The sequence below is a fragment of the Podarcis pityusensis genome (assembly GCF_964106645.2).
Source record: "Podarcis pityusensis genome assembly, chromosome: 2".
NCBI lineage: Eukaryota > Metazoa > Chordata > Lepidosauria > Squamata > Lacertidae > Podarcis > Podarcis pityusensis.
The window spans coordinates 9,144,067-9,162,121 of record NC_138029.1 but is presented as its reverse complement, the minus strand read 5'-3'; the positions used below and the strand labels follow the sequence as shown (position 1 = coordinate 9,162,121).

Genomic DNA, 18,055 nt, shown 5'->3' with positions numbered 1-18,055 from the left:
CAGCGGCAGCAAGAGGCCCTATTAGCTAAAGTGGTGCTTCAGGTTAAGAACAGTTTCAGGTTAAGAACGGACCTTCGGAACGAATTAAGCACTTAACCCGAGGTACCACTGTATATACCGTATATGCTGCAAGCTGCTCAGAGTAGCTGGGGCAACCCAGACAGATGGAGGGGGTAGAAACTATATATGGGAAAGCCTGCAACGCCCCCCCCCCCGAAAAACTAGGTTTTTCCCGTTTTTCCCCAAAGCCGTCCCCCCCCCCGTAATTTTTTTTTTTAAAACCCAGTTTGATATAATTTGAATATTCCATACACTCCCAATTTTTCCGGGGAAAAAAGGCTTTGGGGGAAAAACGGGAAAAAAACTTGTCCCCCCCCCAATTTTTCCAGACCTTCCCATCTCTATTAGAAACAGTAAAAATATCATTATGGAATGGGACGCCCTATTTGTTGGAGGGTATGCGAAACTCAAAACTCCCAACTCAGTCCCATTCAACCAAACGCCCAAGCAAACCGCCCCCCCCTGTAGAAAAGCCCCAACATCCGGGTCCCGAGGTTCTCACGCCGGAGAGGGGAAAGAAGTTCCTCTTTCCGTGCGTCCCATTTCCGCCTATGGTCACGTGTACCGAAGGAGGCGGGGAAAGAAGGAGAGTTCCGCTGGCTTCCCTTCCGCCGAGCCTCCTTCCGCCCGTAGTAATCACGTGGCCCGTTTCCCGGGGTCGTCGTCGTCGTCGCTTTCCTGGCTTCCCGCCCGGACCTCCGCGCTCTTTCCGCGCCCTCCTTCTTCTCCTCAGGCGCCCTGGCAGGATGGCGCTGGCGCTGCGGCTGGTGCTGCGCGGGCGCTGCCGGGCCGGCGGAGTCCCTGCGCCCGCCGCCTCGCTCTACCTGGCTCTGCGCCCGGCGGAGCCTCCCCCGTGGCCGGGGCTGAGGTGAGTCCTTGGCGGGGCCGGGAAGGGGGAGCGCGGAGCCCCGACTCAGGGGGCGCCGAGGAGACCCCTCAGGGCGCCGCCCTCCCGCCTGCAGCGGGGTCAGGGGAAGGCAGGGCGGGTTCCTGCAACCTCCAGCGGGGGCGCGGGGCGGGGTCCCCAGGGGAGCTGCTGTCATTTCCTTGTAGTCGTTTAGTCGTGTCCGACTCTTCGTGACCCCATGGACCAGAGCACGCCAGGCACTCCTGTCTTCCACTGCCTCCTGCAGTTTGGTCAAACTCATGCTGGTAGCTTCGAGAACACTGTCCAACCATCTCCTCCTCTGTCGTCCCCTTCTCCTTGTGCCCTCCATCTTTCCCAACATCAGGGTCTTTTCCAGGGAGTCTTCTCTTCTCATGAGGCGGCCAAAGTATTGGAGCCTCAGCTTCAGGATCTGTCCTTCCAGTGAGCACTCAGGGCTGATTTCCTTCAGAATGGATCGGTTTGATCTTCTTGCAGTCCATGGGACTCTCAAGAGTCTCCTCCAGCACCATAATTCAAAAGCATCAAGTCTTCGGCAATCAGCCTTCTTTATGGTCCAGCTCTCACTTCCATACATCACTACATGGCTTTAACTATACGGGCCTTTGTCAGCAAGGTGATGTCCCTACTTTTTAAGATGCTGTCTAGCTTTGTCATTGCTTTTCTCCCAAGAAGCAGGCGTCTTTTAATTTCGTGGCTGCTGTCACCATTTCCTTATCGTGTATTAAATTTGCATACCGATCCCAAGGCGGCGCACAACAGAAAAAACTCAAAACCTTTCTCAACCTTTGGCCCTCGGGGGTGTTAAAATTGCAGAGTTGGAAGGGACCGCGACGGCCACATTTCCAAAACTTGGGTCTTGTTTTTGGACTACAGTTCCCAGCGCTGAGGGTCTTGGCGGTTCCCTCACTGTGAGAAGCCAACTTACAGGGAACCAGGCAGAGGGCCTTACCTGTGGACGCCCTCCCATCAGATGTCAAAGAAATAAACAACTATCTGACTTTTAGAAGACATCTGAAGGCAGCCCTGTTTAGGGAAGTTTTTAATGTTTGATGGGCTACTGTATTTTAATATTTTGTTGGAAGCTGCCCAGAGTGGCTGGGAAAACCCAGCCAGATGGGTGGGGTATAAATAATAAATTATTATTATTATCCCTAACCACTGGTCTTGGTAGCTAGGGATGATGGGAGATGTAGTCCAAAAACAGCTAGAAACCCAAGTTTGGGAAACCCTGAATTACAGTGGTACCTTGGGTTACATACGCTTCAGGTTACATACGCTTCAGGTTACAGACTCCGCTAACCCAGAAATAGTACGTCGGGTTAAGAACTTTGCCTCAGGATGAGAACAGAAATCGTGTAGCGGCGGCGTGTCAGGCCCCATTAGCTAAAGTGGTGCTTCAGGTTAAGAACAGTTTCAGGTTAAGAATGGACCTCCGGAATGAATTAAGTACTTAACCCAAGGTACCACTGTACCACAACAAAGACGCAGGCCAGCCATTATTATTGACACAGGTCAGTCAGTTATTTTTGAAGCAAGGGGATTCAGTTGTTTCTAGCAACAAAACCTGGGTCTCCAGCTGTTTTTGGAATGCAGTTCCCATCATCCCTGACCACTGGCCCTGATAGCAAGAGATGATGGGAGTTGTGGTCCAAAAAACGTCTGGAGACACAAGTTTGGGAAACACTGATCTGCTCCAACCCACTATGATGAGGGAATCTTTCGACCAAAGCCGCAGTCCTGGAGTTAAGAGTCTCCTGCTCTACCGACTGAGCTATCCCCTCAGTGGTTGCTGGACTACATCTCCCATTATCCTTGACCGCTGGTCCTGCTAGCTAGGGATGATGGGAGTGACTGGGGGGAGGGGCAAGTTTGAGAAAGGCTACCAACCTTCTGGTGTGTCTCCCCTCCCATGTTGTATTCCCATGAGGTCCAGCCATGGTGGCCAGTTGTTCGTTGGGGGTGGGGGAGGTGAGGGGAGCTGTGCTCCAACAGCATATGGAGGGCCACACATTTTGCACCTCTGAAGCAAGTAAGCACACAAGCAACAGTTGCACCATGGCAGTTTCCAGGGAGGCAAAAACAAGGAGTCGTCGTATCTCATTATGGTATACGGGATTCTAAACTACACCTGCTTCTTCCTAGTCACCCCCACCCCAGAGTTTCTGTATGTGAGGGAGCACGAAAAATCCCCTGCCACCTGAAACATTGTCAGGCTGTAAGCTGTTTTTGAGTTTTCCACCATGTAAAACGTAAGAGCCCTCCTGGATCAGGCTAAAGGCTCAGCTTCACACAGCGGCCAGCCAGACGCATGTGGGAACCCCAAAAGCAAGACTTTGAGTGCAACAGCACTCCCCTCCTGCGATTTCCAACAACTGGTATCCAAAGGCATACTGATCCCGACAGTGGAGACAGAATACAGTATAACCATTTTAACTAGTAGCCACTGACAGCTTTACCCTAGATAAATTTGTCCTAATCCTCTTTTAAAGCCATTTGGGTTGGTGGCTATTGCAGCCTCTTGTGCAAGTGAATTCCGTAGTTCCAGCTGTGTGAAGAAGTACTTTTTTTTTTGCCTGTCTTGAATCTTCCAACATTCAGCTTCTTTGTCTGAGTGTTACAACGAGAGGAGGAAAACATCTTATCTACTTTCTTCATGCCATGTATAATTTTATGCTCACCTTTTGTCTTAACTTAAAAGCCCCAAATGTTGTAACATTTCCTCACCGGGGAGTTGCTCCATCCCTGTCACAATTCTGGTTGCTATGCATTTTGGAGAGCACACAGGCTCCTTGCATTAAAAAACAAACAAACGCCCAATCATTTCAGTTCAAAGAAAAGGTAGCTCCATGCAACACTATTCTATTTACAGAGATGCTTGGATTTATGTATTTGCACTTTTAATGCAAGGGGAACAATAATACCATTTCACTTACACAGTCTGAACCTGAAAGAAATACAGTCTGTTCTACCACTTTCTTCTGCATGTGTAAAGCAGATACGTGGCTGGATTTAGTTGTGCAGCAAAATCTTGTAGAATGGCTGGTACTATTGCATACAGCAGGAAGAAGGAATACCATTTTTTAAAATGCACCATTCTTCTTCATCTTAATTCAGCAAGGAGGCTGTATGTGAACCTGCTTTCTCCCTACTGTGCCCTAGTTTTAAAACTGTACTCCATGTGCGGTTTGAAGTCGTGCAGACCATCTCATTCTGAACCATGTGTAAAACAGCTCAAAATGTTCCTGCAGATTGGCTTTGGGAAGACCACATTTGAACTGGGCGATATCTGCTCTTCCTTCCAAGATTGCTTAAAATGGTAACCTATTTCTTGCCAGCTGATTAGTGAAAGGTGGGTTGGTTAGGGCAGCCACTTTTTTTGGGTATGGCTCATATGCCATGAACTCAGGAATAAGATAAGTTCCTGCTGATTTTGTAGCAGTTAAAAGACACAGGTTACACACACAAACACACAAAATTGAAAACTAATAATTTATTATTGGGCTAACTGAGCTTGATAGAAAACAGTGTATTTTCTTGCCTTGGATGGTTCCTTCACAACATTCAGAAGGGCATCTATGGTAACCTCCCTCTGGACCTCCCAGGCTGTTCTAATTCTGGAGGTGATGTTGCTTTCACTTTATCCAAGATGTTTACTGGCCACTGTAACGTTAACTCAGGCAGGCAGCATAAAAATATTTCTACAGTATACCACTATTTAATATGAATTATCAAAGCAGTTTACAACAAAAATACAGAAAACAATATATTATTATTATTAATATTTCCCCAGCCACTCTGGGTGGCTTACAGTACATGTAAAACATAGTAAGACCTCAAACATTTAAAACCTCCTGATACAAGGCTGCCTTCAGCTGTTTTCTAAAAGTCAGGTCCTTAACATCTGATGGGAGGGCCATATAAAAAAAGATATCAAGTTTGTATGGATTAGCATCAGGAAAGGGCCTGTGAATTACGTTTAATTGATAGGTAGAATGGATAGGCTCCTGCCAACCTAGCAGTTCGAAAGCATGTCAAAGTGCAAGTAGATAAATAGGTATCGCTCCAGCGGGAAGGTAAACGGCGTTTCCGTGCGCTGCTCTGGTTCGCCAGAAGTGGCCTAGTCATGCTGGCCACATGACCCGGAAGCTGTACGCCGGCTCCCTCGGCCAGTAAAGCGAGATGAGTGCCACAACCCCAGAGTCGTCCACAACTGGACCTAATGGTCAGGGGTCCCTTTACCTTTACCTAGAATGGATAGGATTGTCTACCTCTGAGACAAAGCTCCATTGACTTCCTTCCAAGTAGACATGATTAAGATTGTGCTGTAAAGCTTTAGCAGATCAACAAGGGTGGCCAACTTTTATTTGTAGGGTTCAGACTAAATGTCACACCTTTTATCTTTCAGTGCTGCTGTTTGGGTTCTGATTTTCTGCTGTAATAAAGAATGACAAAATTTTAGGTTGCCTTGCCAATCAGCCCTTAACCTCAGTTTGTAGAACTCTTTCACTAGGAGGAAAATAGAGTGAAGCCCCTGGTTATGAAATTGATGGTGTCCTTTTGGCATTCTGATTTTGAACTATTCTGATGCTCTGGTAAAATGTAGTTGATTAATAAGCCGTCTAAATTGATTAATCGGTTAAGTAAAAGTTATTTAATAGTTTGGCAGCCCTAATTGATAAATGTTAATGAGCACCTAGAACTGCACTTCATGTATGCATTTTGTGACTGTAAGACATATTAATGTATAAAACAAAAGCAAATTCTTCCCTGCAATAATGTAATTCCAGGAATCAAGTCTATAAAAATATACTTGCCCTTTGCATTTGTGTGTCTTCCTACAGAAAACAAGTTTCATTTTTAGTCTCCTGACAGCCGACTTTTAATATGATAGTCTCATGTTGTTAATCAAGAACAGCATCTGTTTAAGAAGGTATTTATTGCTATTCTTATTCATAGGTGTAAACCCCACAGTACATGACCCCTAGGTTAATGTGTACTTTGGTAGCAATTAGACAAAATTAGCAATTGGACAAAATTATGCACATAACCTCATCTTCATTTATCCCTGAAATAGCCTATGGATTCCCCCCCCCCCCCATCTTTTTGCATTATGGTCATAACAGGCTAGTTTATTGCTAAGCTCTTAGACTGTGCATCAGTCTGCTCACCACATACCCCTTTATTAGCTATTGTAGTTGTGAGTTCCTTTTTGTATTCTAAAGGGCTTGAAATACGTGGCAATAGAACTCAAGACTTGCATGTACTTTCCTTTATTTCAGACCTCCAGTGTGCCAATTTTCTGCAAACACAAATTCCAAAAAACCACTCTCTGCTTTGGTTTCAAAAGTCAAATACCTGAATGAGAAGTATGAAAGGTTTTTGGAAAGAACATTCCCACGTTTCTACCAGCTATATTCAACCTTCTTGAAAGGTGGGTTTTCATTTAAAAAAAACACCTTTGTGCATGTTTCATGATTCTGGGAGGAATGTGATACCTTAAGAACAAATCACTTTTGCATCTGTCAAGGTAAAGTAGTTTCTTTACTTCTAGCCCATCCCTAGGTGGGGACTCCTAGGGATGGGCTAGGAGTGCTGTTTCTTGTGTTGCAACAGGAATGGCGGAGGCTCATGTTATAGTGAGAATGAAGAAACAAGTTCTTGTATCAATAATGGATGACATTTGTAGCATCATGTTTGTGTGTTTGCACAGACCCATTTCAGGTGTAATGGGAAACTGGTGTCCTGCTATGAGGACATGCTGCAGGAAGCCTCAACCACGCATGCTCACACACCCTCCTGGCTCGTTCTTTTTTGAGCCAATAAATAGGAGATTGAAAGCTTTTTTATTTTAAATAAATTGTGGTTTCCCGCGAGGTCCACTTTTGGAGAACTGTGCTTTTAAAACAACACACACACACACACACACACACACACACACACACACACACACTATGGTTTATGATGCCATGATTGCAAACCATGGCTTTACCATATTTGTTCTCGTAAACCCTAGTCTTACGAAGCATAATTCTTATGAGTTTGGAATTCAAAAGGAATTGTGTTTGTTTAGAGTTTGGAACAAAAATTTCCATTTCAGCCTCAAGAGCTCAGAATGAGAAAGGAGAGCATGGAAGCTTTCCATTGCTTGTCCCTGCTGGAAAAAAAGATCTGCAAAAAAACAGTCCATGGTGTAATTTTTGGGGTGGGGAATAACATGTTAAGATTCTGAGTGAAGGCAGTTCCGTGTACATCTAACAAAATTATAGCTGTAGTAAGGAAAGGCAGGAGCGAGAAGAATTTAAGACCCTCTGTAGAAGAAGGCAGTGGATTCTGCAGGATTAGAGAGAAGGAAGTAGTAATGTGTTAGAAGCTCATGTGTAAGAGGCATAGAGAGAGAAGACAAAACCTGTTTTAGAGATTAGGAAACATTATCCCATTATCTCTTGCTTCTGAGAAGTCTGAATGACTTGCAAGGAGCATGTCCTTTTACCCTCGTGGCAACCTTAGACAGAGGTTAGGCTGTGACAAACCCTTTGAAGTGCCAAGGCATTTGGGCTTTCCCCATGATGTCCTGACACTATTAAAGCAAAGAAAACAATTTAGCTGGCTGGAGTTTTACAAAGAGGATGGGATTAAGAGGGGTCAGAAGAACCATTCAAGGCAAGGGAGAGACAGAGGCGTAATATTCATGTATGTGTTACTTTATGCCAGTTGTGGGAATCTTTGGTCCTCCAGATTTTGCTGAACTACAATGCCCATCTTCCGTGGCCATTTGCCATGCATGCTGGGAGCCGTGTTGTAGTTCAGCAGCATCTGGAGGGTCAGAGCTTCCCTAGCCCTGTTCTTTATGCAGTGATGCTCTATTCTTAGGTAAAAGGGGAAGGTAAAAGGCTTGGGAAGGACTTTGGCATGAGGTTGAACATTCAGGGAGAACAGTTCCAGATCTGAAAATATTTCTGTATTTTGCACAGGATTTCGGATATTCTTTACAGAAATGAAAGAAATAAGAAGAATAAAGGCAAACATGTCATATAGAAAGATCCAGTTCCATCAACTTCCATACAGGGAGATGGAGAGACTAAGACAGGTAGGCTTTTACTTTTGTCTGCAACAGTGGTAGTCAACAAGTCAAACTGATTTCAGGCAACACTTGGTAGTTTCCACAGTTGTGCAGCTGCCCTTCTTCCTATGTGAGGAGCCCACTTACGATGCTCTAGCCGTCTAGCAACTTCCCATCTCATACACTGAGGAGTTTCACAAGATAAGCAAATAGGGTTGACAAGAAAAATGTTCAGTTCGGGGACATACCTGCATTGGAAGCATGTTTGCTTCTGTTCGATGCGATGTTGATTTTCTAAACTCGGTTTCATTCTGAAATGGCAAGAATGAGTGACCGCTCCCTTGTCTCAAATCTTGCAGTTTCCTCCTTACGAATTGTGAGTTAACACTGGGTGATTTTGCTGGCCTCTCTCCCCGTCTGCTAAAAACCAACCCATCCTCTGGTCAAAATGTACAATTGCACATTCCATTTGCTTTCTGGGTTTACTTCTTTTTTGCAGGAGGGTATTACTGTAAAATTTGTACAGATGAAAAATATAACTTCATAGATAGAATTGGTTTGGGTTTTCATGAAAGAATACAGAAATAAATCCACAGTAACAGAGTAACTAACTACTGCCTGCCTTCTCCCCATTCCTCAATTGGGATTTATTTGTTCACCTATATCTTATCCTGACGTTCCTTCAAGGAGCATAGGGCAATATGCATGGTCCCTTTCCATCGCCACATCTTTCAAGAAAGACAGGTTAGGTACTGTGTGGGTATCATTGTAGAGAGACTCCCCAAGGTCACCCAACCAACTTAAGAGCCGAACGGGAATTTGAAGCCAGGTCTCCCCTATCCCACTACACTATGTAAACACACTGAGAGCTTCTGAATCGATAAGCAAGAACCACGTGCAACTTTTGTGAGGATCCACTATACTAATACAAATAGGTGGACTAATATTTAGGGTAGATTAATTAAGAGGTTTCTGTACTTCAGCAAAAGCAAATAAACAAAGTCTGGCAGCTCTGCTTGATTTCTGCCAGCCTTCACCCGATGCATTTATTTCTTCCTTGCCTGAACATTTATCATATTGTTGGGCTGAGTAAAAATGTTTCTGTGTAGAGAAGAAGGGCTGAAATTTGGGTTCTTATTCTTGAAAGATTCCATCTAAACACTTTTATTCAAACAAAGGAGGTAGGGAAGGTTTTCTCCTTTTTCAAACGCAATGTGTTGTGTTGCAACATGGAGCTAAGTGACATTTACATAAAGGTTGTCAGTCTAACATCATCACCATGAACAGCTGTATAACAGATATAGACACAGCGGACTGGATGTAGGTCACAGGTCAATAAATTGTCGCTGATGTGTGTGTGGAGGTCCACATATGGAAAATAACCAGCAGAAAAAGCAGGTGTAAAGACACACTATTGCATGGCATTGTCCGTTGGCTGCAGCATAATTATTCATATAGAAGAGCTATTTTTCTCCCATCCCAGTCAGGTGATGGGCAGTAAAATTGTAGCCTATTTTCCATTGCCAGTGCACAATCTGGAGTGCACTTTAAGGTTCCTGGTTGTGCCTTCGCAGCCGTGTCTCTAGCTTGCCTCATACCTGATACCACATATGAATAGTGCTTTCTCACTGCAAAGAAAATGCTACCACTTTAATAAGCTACCAAATGGCATGCATATAGCACAGGGGTCAGCAAACTTTTTCAGCAGGGGGCCACTGTCCCTCAGACCTTGGGGGGGGGGGGAGGGCGGACTATATTTTGAAAAACGACGACAAATTCCTATGCCCCACAAATAATCCAGAGATGCATTTTAAATAAAAGCACACATTCTACTCATGTAAAAACACCAGGCAGGCCCTACTATTAACCCAGAGATTCATTTTAAATAAAAGAACACATTCATATAAAAACACACTGATTCCTGGACCGTTCGCAGGCTGGATTTAGAAGGTGATTGGGCCAGATCCGGCCCCTCGGCCTTAGTTTGCCTACCCATGATATAGCATCCATAGTTACTAAGTTTGCGAGAGACAAAAATAGGCACAGTCTTGAGGCATATAAAATGCCAGAGTATGCAGCGGTGGTCCCTTGCATGCCACTGCTTCATCAGTCCCTTTATATGTGCATTTTCCTCACAGTTGCAGTAGTTTTGGGTGTGTGCATGGCGGCTCTACTGACTAAGCATTTTTGAAGTTTCGCAGAGATCTGATCAAGGCCATTCCAGTTGGGATTCTTTCTCTTCCTCCCTTTGCCAACTACCTGGTTCTTTTGCTCATGTAAGTACAACTGTGCACCTGATCAGATGAAAGGTCCTTGCGCTTAACTGTGAGAAGGTGAATGCTTGGCAACAGTAGTGGGGGTCTCATCACTTACCTGCACTGCTCTTTGATGAGTGTGCTTTAGCAGGTACCAAAACAGACTGCAAAAGCACATTCATATCTTATTAATCATTGGGGGTGGGATCAAGCCCTGACTCTTCTGAGCCTGTGCTTCCCTAGTCACAGCTCCACACTGTATTCTCTCCCGATGCGTAGACTCAGTCTAAAGCAGGCATCCCCAGATGTTTTGGACTACAATTCCCATCATCCCTGACCACTGGTCCTGTTAGCTAGGGATCATGGGAGTTGTAGGCCAAAACATCTGGAGGGCCGCAGGTTGGGGGTGCCTGGTCTACAGGGATTGTTTTTGGTGAATTTCTCTGGGTGGCAATTCATTGTGCAGCAACCATGCACCCTCCCACATTTTTTTCTGAAAATTTACCATCTCTGTTGTTTTCCCAACAGAACTCCCAAACTGCTTTAAACTCCCCAGAACTTTTTTTAAAGGGGGGGGCACTCACCTTTAAGCAGCTCCCCCACCCCTTCCTTGGTCTGTTCCAAATAGGTGTTTTCAGCTTGGGAGTTAAAAACAGTTAAAGATAACATCATTTATGTTTGAGGCTTGCTCTTAACAGCCCCTGATCACAGCCTAGCATGCCGTATACCAGGCACCCCCAAACTCGGCCCTCCAGATGTTTTGGGACTACAATTCCCATCATCCCTGACCACTGGTCCTGTTAACTAGGGATGATGGGAGTTGTAGTCCCAAAACATCTGGGGGGCCGAGTTTGGGGATGCCTGCTGTAGAGGCTTGACAATATCTTAATGTGAACTTTAACAAGAAACAGATTATATCACAACTGACAAAAGTAGCTCTAAAATCCTGCACTGCGTGTTTTTTTTGAAGGCAGAAGAATTTAGAGAAAGGCATCAGGAGATTATTTCAAGTTGGCAGGTAGATTTCATGAGGGAGAAAATGGTCTACTAGGCATTCTGAAAACATTGGGGTTTTTTTTAATTAAAATATTTCATTTTAAAATAAATGAAGGTAACTTGAAAGTCTGTGGACAAGGTCTGGTAAAACTTGCAGAAGCAAAGTTCAGTAGGGCTTCTGCTTGTCGGGGGCTGAGGTTTCAGCCATCACATAACTGGTTGCTCCTTGTCTTGGCCGGAAGAAGCAGTCAAATTTGTAGAAAATAGGCAAAACCTGCAAAACCAACAGAAGCTGCAAAATGCAGAATTTGGGTTCCTGTGGCCCAGATTTGGATGTTCTTTGATACACAGCTGTGTCTTGGTTTTGAAATGTATATCTTCTTGACAATCTTTCCTTCCCAAGGTATCTGTTCCCAAGACAACTCCTGATACGCCACTTCTGGACTTCCAAACAACAAGCTGAATTTCTGGACACCTACCACAATATGAGAAAGGAGGCATACCCAGAAGTGGTTGATGGTCTAATGAACCTCTCTCGCTCCCTAGCTGATTCCCAGCTTCGGAAACAGATGCTAGATCTCTGCAAAAAGGTATCTAATTACCACCCAATCCCAGCTGATAGAGAGGCAGTCTTTGGACATGTCCTGCTTTGCAGAAATAAGGCTTTTGTATATTGAGAGTTAAGGGACGCGGGTGGTGCTGTGGGTTAAACTACAGAGCCTAGGACTTGCTGATCAGAAGGTCAGCGGTTCAAATCCCCGCGACGGGGTGAGCTCCCGTTGCTCGGTCCCTGCTCCTGCCAACCTAGCAGTTCGAAAGCACGTCAAAGTGCAAGTAGATAAATAGGTACCGCTCCGGTGGGAAGGTAAACGGCCTTTCCGTGCGCTGCTCTGGTTCGCCAGAAGTGGCTTAGTCATGCTGGCCACATGACCCGGAAGCTGTACGCCGGCTCCCTCGGCCAATAAAGCGAGATGAGCACCGCAACTCCAGAGTCGGTCACGACTGGACCTAACGGTCAGGGGTCCTTTATGCTTTTTATATTGAGAGTTGGCCCATCACTACCAACTTCATGATGTCTAGATTCTACTTTCCTGTTGTCATGTGAGCAACATACTGCAAACTTCTGAAACCTTAATTATACGGTTTTAAAGTCATTCCAGAAAGTTTTGTTTTTTTAAATAAAAAAACAAGAACCCTAACCTGAATACGAACATGTATAGAAAAGTCATTCAAGTAAGAGACCAGACTGTATAGTTGGCTTAGCAGATGCTAGCAAGGAAAAGGATGCTCTGATACTTGTGTCTACTGATTTGTCACTTATGTAGTGGCTTTCTGGCAATGCACTCTTGAGTACTTGTCAGTTTATAATAATGGCTTGCAATTTTAGTAGAGGACGACGAGAAATAGAAGTAAATTCAGGCCTTTATTATTCTTTATGGGACAATTTTTGGAAGGGAGGAACCAAACAACAGTGGGTATTAGCTACACTGGTGGAGGGTCATGCACCCCCCCCCCCCGCTCAGTCAGATTTTATTGTTTGTAACAAATGACCACTACAATGCAGCTCAAAAAGGATAATCCAAGAAATAAGTTAATCATACATTTCTCCCAAAATAACCAAACAAACCCCAAACAAAACCCAAATAGCCCTTGGGCAGTCAGCACTATTTTAGGTCAAAAAAATAGCATACAACTGTCAGCTAGTGTGTATAAAGCTACCCTAAAGGCAACCAAACAAATTCCACATCAGCCAGCAGCCGTCTAGTTTTGAAACCACCTATTGAACTTCTAGAAAACCTATTGCAAAGTGAGTTGTATAAAGGATAAGAGGATATAATTCAATTTGGCCTGATCTGCATGCATACAGTCAGTCAGTCAATTTGTTGGCCTAATAAAGTATTTACTGGTCAGATACTCTGTGTGCATAGTTTTCCATCTAAGCTGAAGAAATGCCCATCTAACAAGAAAAAAGGTTAATTCTGTTGCACCTATCCCATTAATGCAACTAGGTAATATGGCATAGCAACTTTCCTCATGGTAATGGTGAAGCAGAGCATTGTTAAGGGTTAGTGCTGACCTTTGAAGCCCTAAACAGCCTTGGCTCTGTATACCTGAAGGAGCGTCTCCACCCCCATCATTCAGCCCAGTTACTTGAGGTCCAACTCTCAGGGCCCATCTGGTGGTTCCCTCACTGCAAGAAGTGAAGCTACAGGGAACCAGGCAGAGGGCCTTCTCGACAGTGGAGTGGAATGCCCTCCCCAAACCAGATGCCAAGGAGATAAATAACTATACAACTTTTAGAACACATCTGAAGGCAGCCCTGTATCAGGAAGTTTTAAATATTTGATGTTTTATTATGTTTTTATGTGTGTTGGAAGCCACCCAGGGTGGCTGGGTGGGGTATTATTATTAACAACAACAACTTATTTGGGAAGGGTGTAATGACTACAGCAAACAGGAACTTCTCATTTGTTCCAGGAATGAAAATGTGCTCAGCTGCTATATGTTATAGCAGGATTGGTTTTCAGGTTTTTACAAGATTCCCATCCTCTTTTATTCTTGGAAAGCAGTATGGTGCTTTGCTTTTCTTTCTTTCTTTCTACCAATGATATATCTTAATCTTCAAGGTGCAGGAAGGATGCCACCCAGATGTAAGAGAACTTACAGCTGTGAGGACCTTATTTGTGGGACATCCCTTTGGCATCCAGCAACTCAGGGTTCAGCAGCTGGTGAGTGCCATTCCAGAAATTAAATGGGATTATACTGACGACCCAGCTAAATCTATTGCCACCAACTGCAGCCCCCCTAGGTTTTGACTGAGTTTTTAAAATGAGACTATAAATCTTTCCAGCTATAAATCCTTAAGGTGCAACAGACAGTTGCTTCTCCTTAAATTGAAACCTACTACTGATCTATGCTGCCTTTTTGGAGGGGAATGATCATAACCTCCTGTTAGCCATATTTTGATCTGGGGAAGCAGGGCAGCTCTGAAAAGCTTTGCTGACTACCATCGTGCAGTTTAATCCCACCGTCTTCTCTTCTCCCCCCAGAAAGTCCTAAGCCGTGTTTTGTTCCTAACTCCTCGCTTGCCATCTCTCTTCCTGAGATACCGCTTGCAGAGCCACATAAAAGAGCTGCACCATCTGGACCAAGCGATGCTGAAACTGGGTGTGGGGCAGCTAACCGATGAGGAAGTGCAAGCGGTGAGATGAAGTTTTGTATACTGTAGCAAACTGAGGTGCAGCGTTGCTGGCTAGGAACTGACCGTGGCTGTGCCAGTTCCCGCATGCTAGGGTTAGAATCATAGCTGGGACCACGAGAGCCATCTAGTCCAACCTGCTGCAATGCAGGAACCTTTTTGCCCGGTGTGGGGCTCAAACCCATGACCCTGAGATCAGGAGTCTTGTGCTCTACTGACTGAGCTGTCTCGCACCTTTAAAGGTAAAGGGACCCCTGACCATTAGGTCCAGTCGTGACCGACTCTGGGGTTGCGACGCTCATCTCGCTTTATTGGCCAAGGAAGCCGGCGTACAGCTTCCGAGTCATGTAGCCAGCATGACTAAGCCGCTTCTGGCGAACCAGAGCAATGCACGGAAACGCCGTTTACCTTCCCGCTGGAGTGGTACCTTTTTATCTACTTGCACTTTGACGTGCTTTTGAACTGCTAGGTTGGCAGGAGCAGGGACCGAGCAACGGGAGCTCACCCCGTTGCGGGGATTCGAACCGCCAACCTTCTGATCGGCAAGTCCTAGGCTCTGTGGTTTAACCCACAGCGCCACCTGCGTCGTACCTTTAGGGTAACCTTAAAAGACTATTTATTGTGCCTTAAAAGCTGTCGTGGACCACATTCCACAAGCTGTGCTATACTTCACAGTAACACTGTCACCCTTTTCAGAAATAGTAATGTCAGTCTTATGTCAAATGAGGACAGCTTGAATGGCTTAAAAAAACACACACACACCAGCCCAGCTTTTAATGTCAGAATTTAGCAGTGAATGTCCTTGCATTTAGCCGTTGCTTTTCAAATGAAAGTCTCTCTGATCCAACAGAATGCCTCTCTTCTCTGCAGGCTTGTTATACCCGTGGCTTGAATTCTGTTCACCTCAGCCCACTGGCATGCAGGCTGTGGCTGGCTCACTGGCTCACACTCTCCTGTTCGCTGAAAGGTAAGCCTGCCTGAATTTGGCCACGTGGGGCTTCCCTTAGAGCCCTTACTGAATCTCTCTCGCACAACTAGAAGCAGCTGCTCTTCTGACCCATCCTTATTGTTGCAGTGTTTACCTGAAGAGGTACCTGTTGCCCCTGTACTGTCCTGGCTGCAAAAGAGATGGCCTAGCAAAGTTTGGAAGGCAAATAATTCAGAATAGGGCCTTCTTAGTGGCAGCATCATAGAATTAGAGAGTTGGAAGGGACCCTGAGGATCATCTAGTCCAACTCCCTGCAATGGAGGAATATGCCCTCCCAGCTGTGGACCAGTCAAAACACAAACACCAAGATTAGGCTGGTGCAGACACTGATTAGCTCCTGATACCAGGCAAAAACAACTTTTCTTTAAAAAACTTTCCTGTGACAGATTGTGGGAGGGGAAGCCCCTTTTTACTTTTAGCTATGATTTGGTTCTATTTAGAAGCACTGGATCGTTTTATGAATTGTTTGTTGTGGCCAGCCCTGTGAGAGTTTACAGTGAAGGGTTGGCACATATCGCAAATAGACACAAATGCAATGCATACTTTTCTCTTTCCAGATGCTGAGACTTCACTCTTGGCACATGGCATGGTCTTGCTTTCTATCAACTTCCCTTCTTCCAAGGGCTGACTAAGGGCACCCCTCACTGGTGGACCACTTCTGAAGAGATGCTGCGACAGTGACTCTTGGCTGAAGCAGAGGGAGATAAGGATTTTTGCTTATACTAAAATACAATGAACAAGAGCCCTGCAGAAGCATCTCCCACTGAATTATTAGCCTTGAGAGGAAGGTAGAGGAAACACTGCATTATGCTGAATATTCCTCCTCCTGCCGTAGAGGGAGACAAGAGAATTGCCAGTATGGCCCTAGACAAAATGCCTGTACTGTAGAAGACCACAATATTTCTGTTTAGATCTGGCTCCAGAATGTCCTCGTGGGCACAGCATGATTCCGTACTTCTTTTCACCGCTTAAGTCTCTTGTAAAAACATCTGCTGAAGAAGGTATTGGCGTTAGCCTGTATTGACTTCCTTGTAACTTTGAAGGGTAACAAAGCTGTCAGGAACTTTCCCAGACTGTTTCCCTCCCCCTTTTAAACTTCACTTTTACAATCAACAAGGCTGCATGGAGCTCAGTGCCTTTTGCTGGGCATTCGCAGTGCGCTGCAAGACTTTGAATATAGGACCCCGTTTTTCAGAGCTGCAACTTTTGTTTGAAATCTAGTGGCATGCTCTTCTGCAGGAAAGATACAGCTGTGCTCTCACATGGGCATTATGGAGGGTGCATTTCATGTTGGCAGATGTGGTAAGAGCCTAAAGAATTCAACAGGGTAATTCCACAAGTTAATTGGAGTATCTCTACCCAAAGCACTTAATATCCATTTCTGTGCCTCCAAGTCTTAAATACTACTGCCACGATACTTAAAAGCCAAGTCTTGCACTCCAGAAGCTGGAATTCTGGCCAGATAGTATATAAATTGTGTGTGGTAGACTAGTGATTGAGTCAGTCATTATAAAATGCATGAGAAGTGCGTAAAAGTAAATGAACGTCCAGCTATACCTGATGTGAATGTTTTGTTAAAGATCGCTAATAAAGGACAATCTCACATTTTACCTGGATTGTTTAGAACACTGCTTGTTTTCTATCTTACAGCTTGGTAATAGCTTAGACAGGCACAGTGCTGGGATCATAAAGCCAGGGGTCTCCCAAGCTTTCCTTGCCTCAGGCTGGTGTCTCGAGCGACAATTGCACAGAGGGCGGGGGAGCATGCGCCATACGCACGCAATTTCTGGTGCTTCTCCGACCCGGAAGTGGGTCCCCGCACCGGTAAGAGCGGGTGGCGGCAGTTGCCACGGGCTGGATAAACAAGTGCCTCGGGCCTTATCTGGCCCCCGGGCTGTAGGTTGGTGACCCCTGATCAAAGCTATTCACCTTGTCATTTCCCCAATGAGTCCTGCAGTTTATGCAAGACCATAAGTTTATACTGCATAAAGGCAAGGGCCCTGGCCAACACACACTGTACCCCAGTTCTTTGTAACAAGAGTTTAATTCCCCTGCCAAGTAATGAAACGGCTGGCTCTGCTTGCCAGGGATCTGCTGCGGCAGACACAGCCTGTGCTTCTATTAACTATATTCCAAGCTGTACTCTACAGGTGAGTAAGCCACAGCCTCTCTGAAAGACCCCACTGATATTTCACTATGAATGAAGTAAACAGATGATGCAAAAACAAGGGTAAGCCCAGTTCAAGTTGCATGAACAGGTACTGCTATCCAGTGTGGTCTTGATGCTGTTTCTGAACCATATATTGTGTGTGCATCGTTACAAGGCAGATTCTGCTCCAAGACTGAAATTATAGGGCCAGTTAAACTCAGTAATCACACTAGTGTAAGTCAGCGCAACAGGACTTCTTCCCGTCCCAGAATGATGTGCAAGGCGAGGAGAGGGGAGCTCGTGTCAGCGCATGTGGCATGAACAAGCATCAGCACTGCACTGAATACAACCCATAGTTTATAAACCCTAGATTAGTGGTTTTGCAGACAATATGCACCATGGAAGAGCAGCGGGCGCACGTGAGCTGGTGGCATGAGCTTGGCTCTAGTCAGGATTATG

The 18,055-nt window shown here is 45.2% G+C and overlaps 1 protein-coding gene across 2 annotated transcripts; it reads left to right on the top strand.

Moving 5' to 3' along the window:
- Window positions 1–686: 686 nt before the first annotated feature.
- Window positions 687–17,057, top strand: LETMD1 (LETM1 domain containing 1). 2 transcript variants are annotated; one of them, XM_080994826.1, is made up of 9 exons: window positions 687–928; window positions 6,229–6,380; window positions 7,921–8,036; window positions 10,203–10,285; window positions 11,664–11,850; window positions 13,888–13,989; window positions 14,311–14,463; window positions 15,330–15,426; window positions 16,005–17,057. In XM_080994826.1, exons 1-9 carry the CDS (start codon window positions 807–809, stop codon window positions 16,073–16,075), a joined length of 1,083 nt encoding a protein of 360 aa, XP_080850952.1. In that variant the 5' UTR covers window positions 687–806; the 3' UTR covers window positions 16,076–17,057. The 2 variants fall into 2 exon arrangements, with proteins under 2 accessions (XP_080850952.1, XP_080850953.1); XM_080994827.1 differs by lacking the exon at window positions 687–928 and adding an exon at window positions 5,802–5,879.
- Window positions 17,058–18,055: the final 998 nt, after the last annotated feature.

Coding starts and splice junctions, on each gene's coding strand:
- LETMD1 (XM_080994826.1), top strand. CDS start 807: ATGGCGCTGGCGCTGCGGCTGGTGCTGCGCGGGCGCTGCCGGGCCGGC. Junction 8,037..10,202: donor AGATGGAGAGACTAAGACAG/GTAGGCTTTTAC, acceptor GCATTTTTGAAG/TTTCGCAGAGATCTGATCAA. Junction 11,851..13,887: donor TGCTAGATCTCTGCAAAAAG/GTATCTAATTAC, acceptor TTAATCTTCAAG/GTGCAGGAAGGATGCCACCC.